A 20,683-nucleotide genomic window follows, 5' to 3' on the forward strand; every position below is an offset into this window, starting at 1 on the left:
AATGGAACACAGCCCAGTCATGGCAAGAACTTGGAAACACAGTCCAAAAATATAATGCTGCTTTGTTTTCAAGACAACGTATGAGATTGGTCCCTTTTGCTCCTCATGTGTTTCTCAAACAGAAATCTCTGCCCCTAGAGGAGGGAGAAAGGTTGTTTTCTGCTGCTCCAGAGAAGCGGACACGGAGCAATGGATACAAACTACAAGAAAGAAGATTCCACCTAAACATTAGGAAGAACTTCCTGACAGTAAGAGCTGTTCGACAGTGGAATTTGCTGCCAAGGAGTGTGGTGGAGTCTCCTTCTTTGGAGGTCTTTAAGCAGAGGCTTGACAACCATATGTCAGGAGTGCTCTGATGGTGTTTCCTGCTTGGCAGGGGGTTGGACTCGATGGCCCTTGTGGTCTCTTCCAACTCTATGATTCTATGATTCTATGATTCTATGATTCTAGTTCAGGCCATTTCTGCATAGGACAGAACAAAAAATACACCTCCTTAAAGGGTCCTAAGTATTCATGTAAAAAAGCATTGTATTGATTAAATTATTTATGATTTTTCAAAATAAAGTACATGAATACATTGTTATTTGTACTGCTACTTGAGAGCCTTTAAAGGTAAGGTTGCAGTCTTTAATAAGTTTACTTAGCAGGTTAATCAACTAAAGCTTTAGCTGATTAATCAGTATGTTCAGTTATAATCAGTGGGGCTTGGAACCAAGGATGAAGTTGTTCATTTCTTGATGCTGTTGTAGTTTTATAATACAACACAAGTGACTATTTAAGATGGCTGTTCTATCTAACAGGGAGTGAATTTTTTTTGTAAATTCAATTACAAAACAAGTGTCAGTGATGTACATATATGACATACCATATATTAAAATAATGTTATTTTGATAATTTAAATATATACTGTACTTTTCTGTATATAAGACGAGGGTAGATAAATAGGTATTGCTCCAGCGGGAAGGTAAACGGCATTTCCGTGCGCTGCTCTGGTTTGCCAGAAGTGGCTTAGTCCTGCTGGCCACATGACCCGGAAGCTGTACACCGGCTCCCTCAGCCAATAAAGCGAGATGAGCGCCGCAACCCCAGAGTCGGCCACGACTGGACCTAATGGTCAGGGGTCCCTTTACCTTTTTATTTAACTCTAAAGTAATGTTCTAAATGTGCTGCTTTTAATTGGCTGCTGCTGCGGCAGTTGTCTGTGCGCCTGCTGGCTGCTGGTGGTGATCAGACGCTTTATGGCTTTTGTTACACATGCAATTGTCAGCGTTTGTCAGCCTGTTGAGTGATTTTTGGCATTCCCCTTCCCAAAAAAGCTCAATAACTCTGTGCACCCCTCACCCCAAAAAAGCTCAACAACTCTGGGTCATCTCCCCCCATTTTCTAAAATTGGAGCCCCCCAAAATTCATGGGGGCGTCTTAAACACGGAAAAATACATATTACTTGCCCTCTTTAAAAGCTAGCAAATTCAGCTTTTATCAATGTATATTGAGATTCTTATTAACTGAGGTATGCAGCGGTTTTGTACATCAGCACAACTTGTAAGAGCTCTGAAATAACATGAGTTGATACTACTATATTACTTGCAGGTGAAGCATTTGTCTTCAGCAGTTGCTATGGAGATTTGATCTTACAATCTCTTCTCCCTCCTCCCTATTTTAGTTTCGTTGCTTTTTAAAAACTCCTAATGCATTTGCCATTACTTCTTTAAACAGAGACAAAGACTAATCAACAGCAGAGTATACACCAATGGAGAATCAGAGGTGGCCATCAAAGTCCCTGCCAAGCGCACAGTAGAGAATGGGTCAGGACCCAGCAATTCTGCAGAGAGAGGCGCAAATGGAGCGAGACGAGATGAAGAGGCTGCAGAGGCTGGGAATGAAACAGAGAATGAAAACGATGACAATGAAAACAATGAGAATGATGAAGAGGAGGAGGAGGAGGAGGAGGAGGAGAGTGGAGACCCTTACACTCCCTTTGATATACCATGTAAGAAATTCCTAGGTTTCACAAATCTGTTTGCTTGTTTAATATTAAACATATGGTACTTATTTAATTTTAATATTTCAAAGTCTGCTTTTTAAAACATTCTTTAGACATCTAGACAATTGGGAGAGAGCTCCTTCAGAGTAAGGCAAGTTACTGAGCAAAAATCCTCCTTGCCATTAGATGCTACATGAAGGCTTTGGAGTGGGGAAGCGCAAATGATCATTCAACCTAAATGGCAGAAAATTTAGACCTCAGTTGAAACTTCCGCTTTGGTTTGTAGGCAAAGTGAGGTTGTTGTGCTGGCCTCAGTTGCTCAGTTCTTCATTTTGATATGCTATATTCTTTTTTGTATGCATTTATCTTAGCTCTGAACTTAAGTAGATTTTTTGTCATTTTAAAAAAGGAGGTCATAAGGCATACAAGATGGAATCACCTTCTAATGTTGGGGTTTGGGTTTTTTGCAGCTGGCGTAATAGAAATTGCCAAATGGTTATTCACTTGGCCTCTGTCCTTCCTCTTGTACTTCACGGTGCCCAACTGTAATAAGCCCCGCTGGGAGAAGTGGTTCTTGGTCACTTTTGCCTCTTCCACCCTCTGGATTGCAGCTTTTTCCTACGTGATGGTATGGATGGTACGTATTGGGCCTGGCGAATGCTGGAGTGCTTTGAATGCTGGAAGGGTCCCCTTCTCTTGACAGTGCCTGGGCACATGGTGGGTCAGATCAAAGAGTCATCTGATCTAGCATCCTGTTTCCAAAAGTGGCAAGCCAGAAGCAGGGCATGGCCCTCCATGATTTACCCTTCTGCAGCCAGCTTGCTAAGTACAATTTTGGTATCATAGATCATAGAAAGGCAGAGTTGGAAGGGACCCTGGGGCCATCTAGTCCAACCCCCTGCAAGGAAGGAGAGTCCACTACCTTCCAAGAGAATCTGTTCTATTGTCAAACAGTTTTTACTGTCAGAAAGTTCTTTTGATGTTTAGTTGGAGAATTTTTTCCTGTAACTTGAAGCCATGGGTTCGGGTCCTACCCTCTAGAGCACAAGAAAACAAACTTGCTGCATCTTCCATGTGACAGCCTTTAAGATATTTGAAGATGACTATCATATCTCTTCTCAACCTCCTCTTTCCCAGGCTAAGCATACCCAACTCCCTCAACTATTCTTCATAAGGCTTGGTTTCCAGATCCTTGATCATCTTGGTCACCCTCCTCTGCACATATTGCACTGGTCAATATCCTCCTTAAATTGTGGCATTCAGAATGGACACAGTATTCCAGGTGGGATCTGACCAAGGCAGAATAGAGTGGTACTATTACTTCCCTTGATCTGGACACTCTATTTCTGTTGATGCAGCCTAGAATAGCATTGTCCTTTTCTGCTGCTGTGTCACACTGTTGTCTCATGTTAAGTTTGTGGTCCTCTTTTAAGGGTAGAACATTTTGTCAAAAGCCTTACTGAAGTCAAGATTCAGTACATCCACCTCATTCCCCTGATCCACCAAGCTTGTAACTCTATCAAAAAAAGAAATTAGATTAATTTTCCTTAACTTGATTTTGAGAAACTACTCTGGGTCTTAGTAATCACAAGTCCTCAGTGACTGACCATTTAAATGCAGTATCTGTTTTAGAATCATATTTTGTTTTATTAATTATCTGCCCTTCACCCTAAGGTTAGGTTAGCAGGTTACAGTATTAAAACAACTTTAAAAACTGTTTAAAACAACTTGCAATCATGAAAATAAGCAAAGACTAGCTGTGCAAAGTACTGATTGGCTAGCTCTTATGACAATCACAAAGCCCTACCCCACCCCCTGCATTGTTTCTTTAAATAAAATACTGGCTTCATACCATTAGATAAATTTAATGGGATGAACGTGCCAAATGCCTAAATTTCTTTTCCCTTTTCTTTTCCTCCTCTTCTCTTGAAGCAAGAAGGGAGGGAATCAGCACTGGATCTGGAGCTAAACTGGTGAATTTGGAAGGGGCACAGCTCAAATTAAATCCACAACATTACCAGGCAAGGCTGGGAAAGATTCCTGCCTGGGACTGCAGAGAGCTGCCTCCAGTACTGTATTAGATGGCCCAGTGGTCTGACTCAGTATAATGAGCTTGCTATGTTGAGAGCAGGGGAAGCTGAGTTCTTCCTGGAACAGAAAAACCCTCCTATAGATTGGTACATCTGTATGTGCTCTGAATGAGCTTAAGCATCCTAACGGTCCATTTATTTTCTCTAGGTAACAATTATTGGTTATACTTTGGGTATTCCAGATGTGATCATGGGGATCACATTTCTGGCAGCTGGAACCAGTGTCCCGGATTGTATGGCAAGCTTAATTGTAGCAAGACAAGGTAGGTTTGTGTAGTTTGTTAAAACATTGCTATCAAAGAAGCTGTTGAAGGTTTTTAAAACGGAGCCATTGCCTGTGCTCAAAGGTAAATGCACAACAAATACTGTAACATAGAGCAGGCACTTGGAGATCGGAGGCTATTCGGATGCTACTTGGTAGAACACTAACTTAACTGAGTGAATTGACAAAAAAGTTTCAGATTAGTTTCAGTATAAGTAAATGAAAGTGATGCACCAACCTCAACCAAAGCCTTTCATATACTTCTACTGAAATTGAGGGTGTCTAAACCTTTTATTCCACTGAGTAAATCTGAGGCAGTGTGGAATGTTTTGTGGTGGCTCATGCAAAAAAGCTTGTGTGAATGAAGAACCAAAATTCTCGTCATTATTATGTGGATAACTGTTGAACTTTCTGAGACTATTGTGTGAATAACTACTGGACCTGTGTGTTCCAAATTAGTGAGCATCAAGACACCTAAAAGAAAGCAGGGGAAATGGGGCAAGCAGAATAAGAGAGAACTTTGCAAAGGAAATAATACTTGCAACTCGGACATAAACAAACTTGCATAAGATGGGTCTATAATAATTCTTGTTTTCTAAATAATCCCAAACCACTCTTGTTTCCTCAGGAATGGGTGACATGGCTGTGTCAAACTCCATTGGAAGCAATGTTTTTGACATTCTGATTGGCTTGGGGCTTCCATGGTCTCTACAGACTCTAGCAGTAAACTATGGTTCCTATGTAAGTACTACATTTTTAGTCGCTTTTTTCTTTAAGTCGCTTATTATGTTTACAAATTGCTACAGCTACTTTTGTGTGATATCGTGGTTTATTTTCTGTTTAACAAATAGCAAGCAAACAGGGGGAGTGCTGGACTCGAACATGATCAGGAGAGCCAGTGTAGTGTAGTGGTTAAGAGCGGTGGACTCGTAATCTGGGGAACTGAGTTCGCGTCTCCGCTCCTCCACATGCAGCTGCTGGGTGACCCTGGGCCAGTCACACTTCTCTGAAGTCTCTCAGTCTCACTCACCTCACAGAGTGTTTGTTGTGGGGGAGGAAGGGAAAGGAGAATGTTAGCCTCTTTGAGACTCCTTTGGGTAGTGATAAAGCGGGATATCAAATCCAAACTACTACTACTACTACTCCTCTTCTTCTTCTTCTTCTTCTTCTTCTTCTTCTTCTTCTTCTTCTTCTTCTTCTGTGGTGTGGTGAGAGGTTGACTTCAACTCTTTGTCCTGTCCACAGACCCAGCTAGAATTGAGCATTCTTGCTCCTGCTGTTTGCTCTAGGGTGAAATATCCCATTGATGGGATGGAAATATCCCATTCAATTCAGGATTAGGGCAGGTCCAAAGTCCCAGTCATGGTCCCAGTCTAGCTCGTCTTCCCTGTGTCAGCTATTCGCTGTTGCTGTTGTTTCTATATATATAAAAAACCTCAAGCCAGACCAAACACTCAGCATAATGTCACACCCAGCTTGGTTCCGCATCCAACTCATTAGCTGTACACCACAATGTCTAACAGGGACATGGGTGGTGCTGTGGGTTAAACCACAGAGCCTAGGACTTGCCGATCAGAAGGTCGGCGGTTCGAATCCCCGTGACGGGGTGAGCTCCCGTTGCTCGGTCCCTGCTCCTGCCAAGCTAGCAGTTCGAAAGCACGGCAAAGTGCAAGTAGATAAATAGGTACCACTCCGGTGGGAAGGTAAACGGCATTTTCGTGCGCTGCTCTGGTTCGCCAGAAGCGGCTTAGTCATGCTGGCCACATGACCTGGAAGCTGTACGCCGGCTCCCTTGGCCAATAAAGTGAGATGAGCGTCGCAACCCCAGAGTCGGTCATGACTGGACCTAATGGTCAGGGGTCCCTTTACCTTTATCTTGTCTTAGATTGTAAGCAGTATTTTAACCTATAAATTACTATGAGTACTTAGTTTCATAGAAAGCATGTGGTCAGTAAATAAATAAGCAACTATAGGTGTTGTTCAGCCATAAAACTTGCTTTAGGAGGGGAAGAAATCTCCTATCTTGAAAAGATTTCCAGACAGCACCAAATATAGAGATAATTAGGTGTCATTGGGCATCAATTTATACTATAGGTTAGACCATAATTTCTCAACCTTTGGTCCCCAGGTGTTGCTGGATTACAACTCCCATCATCCCTAGCTAGCAGGACCAGTGGTGAGGGATGATGGGAGGCGTAGTCCAACAATATCTGGGGACCCAAGATTGAGAAAGGCTGGGTTGTACCATCACCTATCAAGGTCTGGACTTCTGGGACTTGCATTGGGGTATTTTTGGTGGTAGCACTGAGGCTGTGGAACACTCTCACCAGACCTTAGACTGGCACTGACATTGGCTAGTTATCAGGGCCAGTTGAAAACATTTCTCTTCACCAGGCTTTCTGATTAAACATCAGCTATGAAAGTTGAAGGGTAGTATACATTGTTACCCACCCAGAGATCATTTTAAGATGGACAAGATATACATTTTAGAAATAAAGGGGGGGGGGTCTCTGATGACTCCTGTGACTCAGAATCTCCCTGAATTGTTAATTCATTCCACATCTAATGTAACATATTCAACAAAGAGAAAACCGCAACATGTGAACATGCTCACAACTTAGAAGCTCGGAGTGACTGTTAGTGTTCTGTGGTAATTTCATGAAACCACATGACAGGGAAGATTGTTAGCAGCAATGTAGTGTGTTCTGACCTCCACACACTGCAAGGATCCTGGCTAAGACTCTCCTTCTGACCGCCCCAACTACCTGCCTCTGGGAAAGGGAAGCGGGGTGGGTTGGCTGCTGCTGCTGCTGCTGCTACTTACCACTCTTCTCCCTCTTATTGGCAGCTCTCTAAGTTGCATTGATTTTCTGTCCCAATTGTCATCTGTGCCAGTAGGCCTTGTTTCTGAGCAGACTATAGCTTCTGCTCCTGACTGAAGGAGTGTTTTGGGTCACATTCCATTGTGCATCTCTCCTCCCAAATTGGCTGCTGAGAGGACACAGCCCCTCACCACTTCCACAGTCAGCGCCTGTTGCTCCCTCTGTGATTCTCCCCCTTGATTCAGCCCTCTTACCCTTGCATGGACCCCATTCCTATGCAGGGCTGAACTTTTGTAATATGGCTTCTTCTTCACTCGTAGCCGAGTAAGATTGTCTTCCATGAACACGGTCCTAACTGTGGGTCTGTAAGAGATTGTGGAGGCCAATTCTGGATCCACACATTCTTCAACAGTGGGGACATAGGTTTCCGGGCAGGAATTGATCACGGTGAGGGTTTGCCAAACATGCCTTCCTCTTAGCATGTTTCTCCCTTTCATCCTGAGTTCGCCTTGCATTCGTGCTTCTTCAAAGTCCATGACAGCTTTGGTAAACGCTGTTCTCCAGCTGAAGCGCTCGCAGGCCAGTGTTTCCCAGTTATCAGTGCTTATGCAACATTTTAAAAATTTGCCTTGAGACTGTCTTTAAACCTCTTTTGTTGTCCACCAGTATTTCACTTTCCATTATTAAGATGGGAATACAGTAGTTGCTTTGGAAGACCATAATCAGGCATCCGAACACCATGACCAGACCAATGAAGTTGATGTTGAGGAATCATTGCTTTGACACTGATGATCTTTGCTTCTTCCAGGACACAGGCATTGGTTTGCCTGTCTTCCCAAGTGATATGTAAAAAATTTCAGAGACACTGTTGGTGGAATCTTTCGAGGTGTTGGAGATGGCATTTATAAGTGTTCCATGTTTCACAAGCATACAGTAAAGTTGGTAGTACAATAGCTTTGTAAACAAGCATTTTGGTTTCCCTGCAAATGTCCCAGTCCTCAAACTTTAATCGGGAGAAGGCTGCACTTGCAGAGCTCAGGCGATGCTGGATTTCAGCGTCAATGTAAGCCCTTGTGGAAAGATAACTGCCCAGGTAGGAGAAGTGAACAACACATTCCAGGATTGCACCATTAGGTTGGATTTGTGGCACTGCAGAGGGGTTCTTTTGTGCTTGTTGGTGCAGCACTTTGGTTTTTTGGATATTGAGCAATAGGCCAAGTTTTCTGTAAACTTCTTTTACGATATTTAGGATGTTTTGGAGGTCATCCTCTGAGTGTGCGCACACTACATTTTATCAGCATACTGAAGCTCTATGATGTAATTTATGGTAACCTTACTCTTTGCTTTTGGCCTGCTCAGATTAAAGAGCTTTCCATCTGTTCAATATATGATTTCTACCCCAGTGGGAAGTTTCCCTTGGACAATGTGTAGGATCATGGCAAGTAAGATAATAAATAGAGTTGGGGTGATAACGCATCCCTGTTTAATGCCTGATCCGACTTTGAGAGCCATTGTAATCCACAATAGTTGCTGTCATGTTATTGTGGAGGAGCTGAAGGATGTTCACAAAGCAGCCGACTTTCAGAAGGACAGTCATAGAATCATAGAATCATGGAATCATAGAGTTGGAAGAGACCACAAGGGCCATCGAGTCCAACCCCCTGCCAAGCAGGAAACACCATCAGAGCACTCCTGACATATGGTTGTCAAGCCTCTGCTTAAAGACCTCCAAAGAAGGAGACTCCACCACACTCCTTGGCAGCAAATTCCACTGTCGAACAGCTCTTACTGTCAGGAAGTTCTTCCTAATGTTTAGGTGGAATCTTCTTTCTTGTAGTTTGGATCCATTGCTCTGTGTCCGCTTCTCTGGAGCAGCAGAAAACAACCTTTCTCCCTTCTCTATGTGACATCCTTTTATATATTTGAACATGGCTATCATATCACCCCTTAACCTCCTCTTCTCCAGGCTAAACATGCCCAGCTCCTTTAGCTGTTCCTCATAAGGCATCGTTTCCAGGCCTTTGACCATTTTGGTTGCCCTCCTCTGGACCCGTTCCAGTTTGTCAGTGTCCTTCTTGAACTGTGGTGCCCAGAACTGGACACAGTACTCCAGGTGAGGTCTGACCACAGGGCAGTGCAATTTATACTGCTGAAGGCCTTAGTCAGGTCAATAAATGCCATATACAGGGGTTGGTTTCTCTCTCTGCATTTTTCTTGAAGCTGTCGGGCAGTGAAAATCATATCCACTGTCCCCCTAAGAAGGTTGAAAACCATTTTGGGATTCAGGAAGGGTATCCTCAAATATAGTTAGGAGACGGTTTGCTAAGATCCTTGCAAGTATTTTGCCAGTTGCAGCTAATAAAGAGATGACTCGATAATTTCTGCAATCCATTCTCTCATCTTTTTTTAAAAAAAGATTGCTAATTTTGGTATCCCTGAAGTCTGCTGGGCTCTCCCAGATTTTTTCGATGAGCTTGTGAAGTTGTTGTGTAAGTTCAATTCTGCCTGCTTTGAGGACTTCGGCAGGTATCCCATCAGGTCCGCTGATTTTGTTGTTTTCCATTTGATTAATAGCTATACACAACTCTCCCAGATTTGGAGATACTGCAGGCTCATCTCTAAATTGTTTTTGCGGGATTTGTGAAAGGACCTTGGCAGCTACGGGGGAGTTGTGGTTAAGGAGATGTTGGTAATGTTCTTTCCAGTGCAATGCAATAGCTTCTGTATCTTTTAGAAGTGTGGTACCATCTGATGGGCGTAGGGGGCATATGCCATGATTTATTGGCCCATAGATGATCTTTGTGGCTTTAAAGAAACTCTGTGCATCATGAGTGTGAGCTCAGTGCTGGATCTTTTGAGCTTTTTTTATCCACCAGGTGTTCTTTAGTTCTCTGGTTCTTCTTTGAACCTCAGTCTTAGCATTGGCATGGGTATTTTTCTTAGTGGCACAGTTTCTATCTCTTTGTGTGTGGCCAAAATTTGGCATCCCCAAATGGATCTTCTCAATTATGGATCTTCTCAGTTTCATGCCTGCTTGACTTGCTGCCCTCTGTGAGGGAACCACCCGCACCACCCTTAATCCAGCGCTATTCCTATATCTCGGAGCCTCAGTGTGGCAGGGATATGTCCCAACAACTCTATTCTCAGTAACTCCAAAATGGGGGACACCATTCCACCACAAAAATTAAAGGATTCTGTCGAGGTTCTGAGGGTTTTCAGTTCTGATGAATTTCTCCATCAGGTGTGATTAGATCATTAATTTGGGAAACATGGAATAATGGCTGTGGTCTGTGAGCCCATATGGTCCTTGTCACAGACCTCCCTTCTCTTTCAACTCTGCCCCATATCAGTCAGGCCGGAACCTGAGCCCAGAGTGGCTCCTGAACTGATGACCTGAGCTGGGAGATGTCAGCGCCACCACCTGATTCTGTCTAAAGGAGGAAGTTCCAGGAAGACTAGTTATACCAGCTAAGGAAGCCTCGTTTCAGCATTAAGCCAAGGAGGTCTGGTGCCAATCCCTGACTCTTATTAAAGTTTCTGGACCTGGTTTGTTTGTCTTGCTGACCTAAGCAAGTAAGAGACCTGCTGAGCTACAAGTTACCTTTCAGCATTGCACAAGAACCGGATTCAACACTGACATATTTTGACCAACTTTGCCCTACTTCTCCTTTGGCTCATTGAATCCGACCATGCTCCACCCCACCTGGCCCTGGGGCCTTTCTCCTTGAGTTGGCAGAAACAAGGTTTGGCACCAGCATATGTTGACTGGGTGATGTGTGCAATTTGCACATGCAGTTTGCATCAAAGTGTGGATTTATATGTGCCAGGTGTTAGGTGTGACACAGAATATCCAGGAAGCAGTTGTGCTTGAGGAAAGAGAAGATGGAGTGGCTAAAATCCTACATAATGAAAGACATTTGCTGTCTAATACTCCCTCCGCACATACAAGACTGTTTTTCCCACTGTCCACTCTAATAGGGACACTGTCATAACCATTAAATCAAGGTATTTGCCACTAGAGATGATCAGAAATAAAAATATATTAGTGGCGATAAGGAATGCTTTTACTTGTATGGAATCTGTATCCAAATTGCTTTTGGCTTTAGCAGCACTACCTCACTTTCTCCTGAACCAAATGCCAGAGTAGAAGTGAAAAATGGAGTGTGCCCTTGTTCCTACTTTCTGGTTTTTCCATTGCAGAAACTTGTTATTCCATTGATATTCTCTGTAAGTAGGACACCAGGGGAGACTCTGAGAGCCACAGGAATACTGAGATGTGTAGGTATGTGTACTGCTTTTTTCCTGGGGTTACTCAAGGATATGCAGTACAGTCACCTTTTTTTCTAGAATAAATGCACTGGTTAAAAGTGTTGCACTTACTGTAACAACTTCATGGTGAGTACCAGCAGCCTTTTTCTAGAAGGAAAGCACTGGGAGTAATAATATTATAATAAATGGAAGCTACATCATAGTTCTGGCTCGTATGCTCGCTGGGATGGTGTCACTCTTTATCTGGTAAACGAGTGAAGATGCCCTTCTTCCTCCCCATCAGTATGCACATAATGTCATGTGTAAGCTGAGAGTACACACATCCTACTCAAAAAAGAGAAGAAATGTTGTCCAGTTAGGCATTCTTGTGTAGAGTGCGTGGTGAGCAGGCAGAGGCATGTTCTTTCTTCCACCATGTGCTGAGTTCTCAGTAGATAGAGCTGAGCCACAGCTCACCATCCTGATGATAATCTTTGTAATCTGAGAAGGCTGGTGGTCTTCTGGGAAGAGAAACCTAAAGAGCTTCCCTTCCCTACTACAAAACGGAAGAGAGCTCCCCCCTCATTCTTGGTATGAAACTTCCTGATCAAACTCTTAAGAAGGCACAGGCAGGAAATGTGGCTGACAGCGGCTTTTTGGAATTGGTTGCTTTTCTGCAATTCCAGCCAAGTCAAATTTTCATTGTCTCTCAGTAGTATACAGAATAAGAAGCAATTAAGTGATGCCTAGTGGATAATCTAGGCACTAATGTTATTTCCAGCAGGGGGAGTTACTACTGTGTTGTTTTAGTCCTATTTTGCCATTCAGAGTGTGCATATTCCTGGTCCCTAGCGGGTTTTTCAACTATAGTTTGAGCTGCTCTGTTTAATTCTTCTGCCTCTACCTGCAACGTGGCATGTCAAGTTCACCTTACTGACACCCAAGGGGAATTTACGCTTTATGTGCCAACAACAAAAAAAGCACAGTGAAATCTAGCCTTTGTTCCAGGAAATGCAGCTGTGATGTCTAGTGTGGGCAGCCGAACTTCCTGACAAAGTGCATTCCAGAGCCATAAAGCCATCTTGCCAACTGTCCCTGGGAATTTCCACACACACTCCAATCAATCTTCCCTAGGGAAATTAGCCTCTTTTGTTTACTTGAAATACTTTTAGATCTGACATCAAATGGAGAGTGCAGAGAAACAGAGTGATTCAGATTTTACTACAAATGAAAATGCTGCCCCAACCCAATTTCATCTCTTATAAGCACCATAACACCAGCACATTAAGTGACAAGGAAGAGATCAGGATATAATTTAATGCTATGTCTCTTAGGAACTTGCCTCCTACCAGGTCAGATTATTTATCCATCTGTCTCGGTAACAGCAGGCCTACTCAGTCTGGCAGTGGCTCTCCAAGGGCTCAGAGAGAGGCCTTTTCCCCTTTCCCTTCCGTGCTATTCTTTTAACTAGAGATGCCAGAAGCTGAACCTGGAATCTTCTGCATGCAATAGATGTGCTGCAAAAAAAGGACTGAGCTACAAGTCTTTCTTTTACTCCCTCTATTTTACAGTGGGTGTCTATACAAAATCTTTATCATGTTTCCTGGACTGTGAGTGATGAGCTGCTAAGTTGTCTCTGAGCACCTCCTGGAAAATTGCAAGCAACACTTTATCTCCCTGAGTCATTTGCATAGCCGTGGCCTTCTCTTAGAAATAAAACTTTTTTTAAAAAAAATAGTGATGCTGGTGGGAAGCCTACTAGCCGAAGATCCATGTCCTGTGTCTTGATAATTTTAGAATCTTTTGTGTGCTTATTATAGATGGAGGTAATGATATAACTTTGGCATCCACACGTTTGCTAACTAAGAAATGGGTGAAAAACTGCTGCTGATGCAGTGTGGAAAATTATTTATTCAACTGGCAACACAGTAAATTACTTTAATGCAGAAAAAAAATTGATTTGAATTGCTCATTAGATTGAAAACAACTTTACGAAGCAGGGGAAAGCCCAGCTGTTGAACAGACAAGAGACACATTGTTAGTGGTACATGAACTTTTATCCTCCAAGTTATTTTGTGGTGACAGACGAATGCTTTTCCTCCCCTCTTTCTGTCCATGTGTCAGCCCAGCTGAGTAACCGAGATCTGGAACCCGCCCCGTCACCTTTGGAGGAAGAAGACTAGTTCTGCCCTGAGCCCTCAAATGGCAGTTTGCCATTCAAAATATTCTTGTACTCTAACCGAAACACAAACAAGCCAACCAATATTAGATGATGTCTTTTATCAAAATGACTCGGGGGGGGGGGGACCGACCGCCACTCATGTTTAACTGAATTACTAAATAAATACACAACAGAATAATTCAATGACAGGCAATAATTTCTCAGAGGACTGAAACCAGTTTAAGGAAGTCTTTGCTTGCTACTTAGCATACCACACACAGATTTATTTGGTCGCCCTGTCACCTCTGATCAAACAGTTTGGCAAGTTTTATTTTTCAAAAAAACAACTTTCTGAACCTGAGGCAAAAGTAGGCCAAATTTGTATCCCTTTCAAGCTACCTTCAGTTGTTCAAAAAACTTATATCTCTCTAGCCTAAATGTGCCTTTGCAACTGCCTTTATTCTAACTGCACATTTTAAACTCACCTCATCCCCAGTTACTAATATCTTTAGACAATATGTCTCTGTAGATACCCAGTGCAAAAATATGGTGCTTCTGCAGTGACTAAATGCCAAGGTGAATGGGGCTCCTGTACCTTTAATGACTGCCCAGACTAGCAAAGCTAGCTGCCTGCCCAGATTCCATACTTTCAAAAATTACAGGGATCCTGCACCCACGAAAGTAGACAATATTGTACCACAGATACTGCTTGAAAGCCGGTGTAGCATAGTTATGAAGAGTGCGCCAATGATGCTGAGGGATGGGGATGCTTCTGCTGCTGCCGGGGCCTCTACTGTGATGGACGCTCCAGCTGCACCCTCGGGGACAGAAAGCTGGTGGTTGTCCAAGCAGTAATAGCAGGTCCTGAAGTGAAGTGTCATTCCTTGAACCTGCTGGATCCAAAGCCCTGTGGATCCTGGAAGGGACCCAAGCTGAAGCTGGTATAATGAGAGAGGGAAAAGGCCCACTTACCCAGCTTGTCCTGGCTGGTGTGAGGTGGCAGGACTTTTGATGGGCTCCCCTTCCTTATGACTGCTTGGCATGAGACTGTTCTACTATGTGCATCCCTGCCATGTCCGTAGGGTATTCCTCTTTTTTCAAGTCAAAGCCTCCCATCTGCATTATGGAGACAATAATACAGAGGTAGTACTGCTATATATGCGCCCCAAGCTTCCTCCAAGGAGTGGAAGGGGGCCAGCATGGTTTTCCTAGGCTGGGCTGAAAGAGAGTGGGAGACAGGCTTTTGCCTTCATGTCCTGCTTCTGGGCATTTGGGTGCCACTGTAATAAACTACTAGACAAACTAGATGAGGGCCTTTGGTGGGACCCAGCAGGATAAAACTAAAGCTGCGAGTTTACAGGTTAGACTACTGCTGGATGTTGTGATTGTTCCTGAATGTCCTCATGGAGGTAGTGGCCAGGAATGAGTGACAAGTTTATTTATTGTTCCAGTTGCACTCTTTACCACAAAAATAGGACTGACCTCAATGACTAAGGCCTGTAGTCACCAGTAGGTTAGATAGGTTTTATACATTTTTTGTGGGTTTCACCTTCAAAATAGTCTGGAAGCTTCTTTCGATTCAGAAAATAGTTTGCAGGGTTCTAAATTGTGCCAATAGATCAAATCACATTACACCAATCATTACAACCAACTTCGCTGGTTATGGAATGGGTAGGCAAACTAAGGCCCGGAAGCTGGATCCGGCCCAGTCGCCTTCTAAATCTGGCCCATGGACGGTCCGGGAATCAACATGTTTTTACATGAGTAGAATGTGCCCTTTTATTTAAAATGCATTTCTGGGTTATTTGTGGGGCCTGCCTGGTGTTTTTACATGAGTAGAATGTATGCTTTTATTTAAAATGCAAATGGGTTATTTGTGGGGCATAGGAATTTGTTCACTAAAAAAAAAATAGTCCGGCCCCCCACAAGGTCTGAGGGACAGTGGACCGGCCCCCTGCTGAAAAAGTTTGCTGACCCCTGGGTTATGGTTTATTTCTAGGTTCAATTCAACCTCCCCCTACCCAAGTCATTCCTTCCAACCTCTTCCGTGTGGGCCTAGTCATTGGCTGGTGTGCATTAGAGACGGAACCTTTTTGGTTGTAGCACCCATAATCTGGAACAGCCTCCTAAGAGAGGGGTACCTGGCCTCATTGCTGCTCACTTTTATTGAGAAACAAAGACTACCTTATTCCTGTGGGGTTTTGCCAAATACTGCCCTTAACAAGGTTTTGGCAACGGCTGTGGCTGCCTTTAGAATATCTGCTATAATTTGCTCTTCGTCTGATTATTTTCCTATTATTTTAAGGAATGTGAGGTGCTGTGATTATTATGGAAAGGTGAGGTTGAAATGCAAAGAATAAATAAATAAATATACATTCAGAAATCGAAAACAGCCAGGCCTGCCCAATTCTGTGGATCAAAGGGCAGCAGTGTTGCTTTGAATACAATATTCCCTTTGGTGTAAAAGAATGTGATATAATGGTCTTATCTCATTTATATCTATGAGATTACAGTTTTCTGCTGTGTAGTGATTATAACTAGTTCATTATAATCAAAGTGGAGACAGAATTCTTAAACAGTTGCATTAACTTTTCAGATTTATTTAAACAGCCGAGGACTTATCTATTCTGTGGGCTTGCTGCTGGCATCAGTTTTCGTTACTGTAAGTAGATCACAATTTTATTCTGAACTTTTAAGATAGTAGCAAATAGTGAAATAAAAGCTTAACCCCATTTTGGTGAGGCATGTATGAAATATGGTGCAGTTGTGGAATGTAGCAGTGTGTGTTGTGATAAATGTAATGGTGATTCATGGGCAGCATCTTCCAAAGGCTTCTAGTGCCCAGAGGGTCTGCTCAGACCAAATGGTAGCTATAGAAGTGATGAGAGATTTCTAGGAGCAGGCTGGTAGATCTAGGCTGAGGTGGACTTGGGTCTCAAATGTCAGCGACGCCAAAATTTGAAGCCCCCTTCCTCTCTCCTTCGATTCTACATCATAGTTGTGCTGCCCTTGAGGCTCCAAGCCCAGTGCAACCAAACCGGTCACGCTCCATTAAATCTACCTCTCATCTAGTTCAGCTCTATATCTATGTGAAATTGTTTTATGCGCCTCAAGAAAAACATTTCTTATTGTCTATTTGCAGGTGTTTGGTGTTCACTTGAACAAATGGAAGCTGGACAAGAAGTTGGGGTGCGTGTGCCTTCTGCTCTACGGCATCTTCTTGTGTTTCTCCATCATGACAGAATTTAATGTCTTCACTTTTGTGAATTTGCCTATGTGCAGAGATCACTGATCATGTGGATGGACTGCTGAGAGGCAATTTTCTTCTGTACCTGTGCAATATGAAACATGGTTGGCATCTCCAAGCAGTGGGGGTGCCTCATGAAGGCCATGAAGTACACCTCCTCACTGTTCATTGGGTCCTCTTCCTGTTTGGGCTTAGCTCTTTCTAAGCCACTCCTTCACACATACAGACACACATCTGGAAACCTCCTGAATCGATGTGAAGATTTACAAACTCAGATACTCTAAACAGTGACTTGCAGTCTATATGAACTATCTTCTACCTGGCACTGAGCCAGAGAAACTGAACTGCCACAGTTTCTTCTTTTTAACTTATTTGAAGACTAATCTAATTTATGAATTGAGACTATAGCTAGGATACAAAGAAGAGGTACATTGCGCTGGGTGCTTTCTGAGGAAAACAGAAGGGATCTATTTTATTCTGCCCCCCGCCCCCTCCAAGACAAGGTTTCTTGCAACTTCCTTACGTTTCTGAGTTTTCAGTTTCATTTGGAAGATCCAAAAGTCACAAATGGCACTCAGGGAGCTGAGTTCCAGGTACTTGTTAGTAGGAATGGACTTCATACTTTTTGAAAGAAAGCACGGAGGTAGTACAACATGGCTTCCTCACAGGAAGTCGTGTATTGCTCAAAGCTATTTGAGAGGAACCCTAACTGAATGCAGACTATAGAACTGAATGTTGCTACCATTTTATTCTTGTCGTCAGAATTTGATTGCTAAGTTGTTTGTTATATTTCCAAGCAATAGTTTTAGGCCTGCCTACTCTGGAAGGCTAACAAGGTGGAGTTCTGGTTTTTAACTGTCAGTAATCTGAAATGTAAGGTCAGAAGCAAAGCCTGGACTGACCTATTTGTGATTTCTCAATATTTCTAGTTTCTGTAGCACTTTTAGATTGAAAAGTGCTTTGCAATCCTTACCTTCTTTGCCCTGGCAAGAATCCTGCAAGGTAAGTCACTCATATTCCCATAGGGAATTTTTCTTCAAATGGTGGAGCTGAGGCTGAGCGAGGACGATGTGCCAAAAGCCGATGAGTCCCTTGAGGGCTGAGCCAAGGCTTGAACCAAAGTAGTCTGGGTTCAGCTCAGACCTCAGGCTACTGGATTGTCAGATGAGCTCTCAATGTATTGGAGACTGGGAAGTGGGGAAAGGGCATGTAAAGCTATCTTTTTAACTGAGAGGAGAACATAAGCACATGGCACACATTTTTTAAAAAGTTAGTTATAGACACTGGTTTCTGAAAGGCATATTTTGCACATATATTATTGCTGATGTTATCATTTGCCACTCTGCAAAGGATACACTGGACCTGGGTAGGGTTTTTTCTCTCTTACAGATGCATCTGGCACAATATGCTGGGAATTTGTCCTGTGTGAGCTCCATTTCAGGAGCACTTCCAAGTGAATCATGTCATCTACCTAATACAAAAGTGCTTAGAATTCATCCTATGTCCTCTGGGAGGTAGGGCAGGGGGGAGGAACAGGGAGGAATGACGGTGGCACTTTGAAAACTGAGTATTTAGTAGCTGAGGTGATTGTGAAAGATTTGCCATTCAGCATTACACTGGCCCTGCTGTCTTTGGTGCAATACTGCATTTGTCTGTATGACAAATGCATTACACCTTGGTAGAGCCACCCAACACTGTCACAGCTTCATAGTTGTCCTGCTGGGCAAATGTTTGAGGTATATTTTGTCTATGGTACAAACAAAGGTCATTATTAACAGAGAAGCAGCAAGCTTGAAGTGTTGGGGTTAAAAGCATGCTCCAGAGTAAAAAACCTATCTACCCACTGGTTTGCACTTTTACACTTGATTATTTTAAAATGAATTTCCTTGGGATAAATGGTGTGAAATAAAATTTTCTAATCTGCAAACTCCCTTCATCCTAGCACCTTGCTTTATCTTACGATATCCACAGTGAGCACCTAGTAGTTGTTGGAGTTTTCCTTGTTTCTTGTAGCCACATACATGGCTGATCAATGGCCAGCCTGGGAGAGTGAACCCCATAGTTCAATGGAGAATGGAGGAGGTGGTTCATTTTCCCTCCATCCCACCACTCTCACAAAAACACACATACTTTTTTGATGTTTGCATTTCTGTGTCAAAACAACTTCAGTAACATTGTTCAAGTTGTACACTAGGCCCACAACTTACATGGGGGTTACGTTCCAGGGATCCTATCTAAAGCCATAATCACATAGAGTCAAAAACCTATTTGGTTCAGTTGTGGGTGGGATTGCCAAAGTCATTTTTCCTGAAACCTGCCCACTTCCCACCCCCTTAAAAAAAATTCCACGTGCGTAAAGCTGAATGCACACAAACTAAATGCATGCAAAATGTGGGTTTACTATACAGTTTTCTACTAGTTTATGAATAATTTTCTAATGCAGGGGTCAGCAGACTTTTTCAGCAGGGGGCCGGTCCACTGTCCCTCAGACCTTGTGGGGGGCTGGACTATATTTTGGAGGAAAAAATGATGCAAGAGCACCACGAGCCCCAGTGGCTGCTTACCTGTGTCTCGCGAGCGGCAGGTGGCAGAGCGACAATGAGTGGCACGTGAAAGGGCTCCGGGGAGGGGCTGCTTAAAATGGCGGCCGCTTGAGCGCTGGCACCAACAAAGCCCAGCCCCCTTCCTCCTCTAGGCAGGGCGGGGAGAGGCCAGGAGGAGGTGCCGCCACCGCCGCCGTGTGAGGGAGAGAATGTGTGTGTGTGCTAGCGATCCACGCGGCGATTCCTGGACCGTCCGCGGGCCAGATCCAGAAGGCAATTGTGCCTGATCCGGCCCGCGGGCCTTAGTTTGCTGACCCATGTTCTAATGTCTGTCATGAGGTAATCCCATTTCTCTAGACCAGTGGTTTTCTGATTTCTATCTTTAAGGGAAGGGTGATTCCACATCAGCTTGTCTGTGGAGAAGCCCCAAGCATCTCTCATGGGACACATGTGTGCTGCAGAGGATTCTGGGACATATTCTAAGTTGCACACACTCTTTATATAAGGAACTAGTCTCGCCTTCAAATGGCAGTGCAGTCTAGAACAGACCCAACACTTTGCTACAGCTGTTGATTGCAGGGAAAGTTAAGTAACGGGGATGGAACTTGTCCTCCTGATAAGCATCAGAGGAACTCCAGGATTCCCAGAACACAGTTTGAAAAGGTTTGCTTTTGACATTTGTGCCATTCCTTCTTAGTGGTGTTTTTTATTAAATCAGTAATAGTGACCATTCTTCCTTTAATCAAAATTTTAGCACCCAGAAATACATCAGGATTTTTAAAAGTTAGTTGCTTACTGCTTACTTGATTGTACAATAGGGCTTAGCAACACTTACTTCACCTCCACTCTTTCCAGGCATGGTCCACACGTTAAAGCTCTGTTTCTGAGCACCTCCCCCCCCCCCCGCCGCCGCCCCTTGCTCCAGAGCTTTCCCTGCAAAAAGCCCTTTCTTTAAAGCGCAGTTGGAGCAAACAGCAATCTGCTTAGACTTGACACTTGCTCCAAGCACTAAAGAACAGGTTTTCACAGGGAAAGCTCTGCAGCTAGAAAAGGAACATGCTGGGATACAAAGCTTTTAAGTGTGACCATGCAACTGGAAAGAGCAAGGCAAAAGGTAAATGTGGATAAGCCCATAGCTTGTATTTGGAAGACCTTTTTAAGCAGAATATCTTTCAACTATTTGGAGGGCAGCTCCAATGGAGCCAGTTGGATTTATTTCTATGAAATAGCCTTTATATATCTTGTGATACAGCATAGTATTATCTGCATCAAAGAGACCTTTCATGTGGGAGGGAATCATATATTGTAGGAGTTCTGTAGCATTGA

At 43.4% G+C, this 20,683-nt stretch overlaps 1 protein-coding gene across 2 annotated transcripts in view; it reads left to right on the forward strand.

The window, feature by feature from the left end:
- SLC24A3 (solute carrier family 24 member 3) overlaps positions 1 to 18,748 on the forward strand; it is a 169,307-nt gene extending 150,559 nt beyond the window's left edge. For both annotated transcript variants that reach the window (XM_053394910.1, XM_053394911.1), the window contains exons 12-17: positions 1,717 to 1,990; positions 2,455 to 2,621; positions 4,223 to 4,337; positions 4,965 to 5,077; positions 16,164 to 16,229; positions 16,710 to 18,748. In XM_053394910.1, coding sequence (XP_053250885.1) covers positions 1,717 to 1,990; positions 2,455 to 2,621; positions 4,223 to 4,337; positions 4,965 to 5,077; positions 16,164 to 16,229; positions 16,710 to 16,859 — 885 coding nt within the window. In that variant the 3' untranslated portion in view covers positions 16,860 to 18,748. The remainder of the gene's footprint in view (positions 1 to 1,716; positions 1,991 to 2,454; positions 2,622 to 4,222; positions 4,338 to 4,964; positions 5,078 to 16,163; positions 16,230 to 16,709) is intronic.
- The last annotated feature ends 1,935 nt before the right edge of the window (positions 18,749 to 20,683 follow it).

Source organism: Podarcis raffonei, chromosome 7 (assembly GCF_027172205.1).
Source record: "Podarcis raffonei isolate rPodRaf1 chromosome 7, rPodRaf1.pri, whole genome shotgun sequence".
NCBI lineage: Eukaryota > Metazoa > Chordata > Lepidosauria > Squamata > Lacertidae > Podarcis > Podarcis raffonei.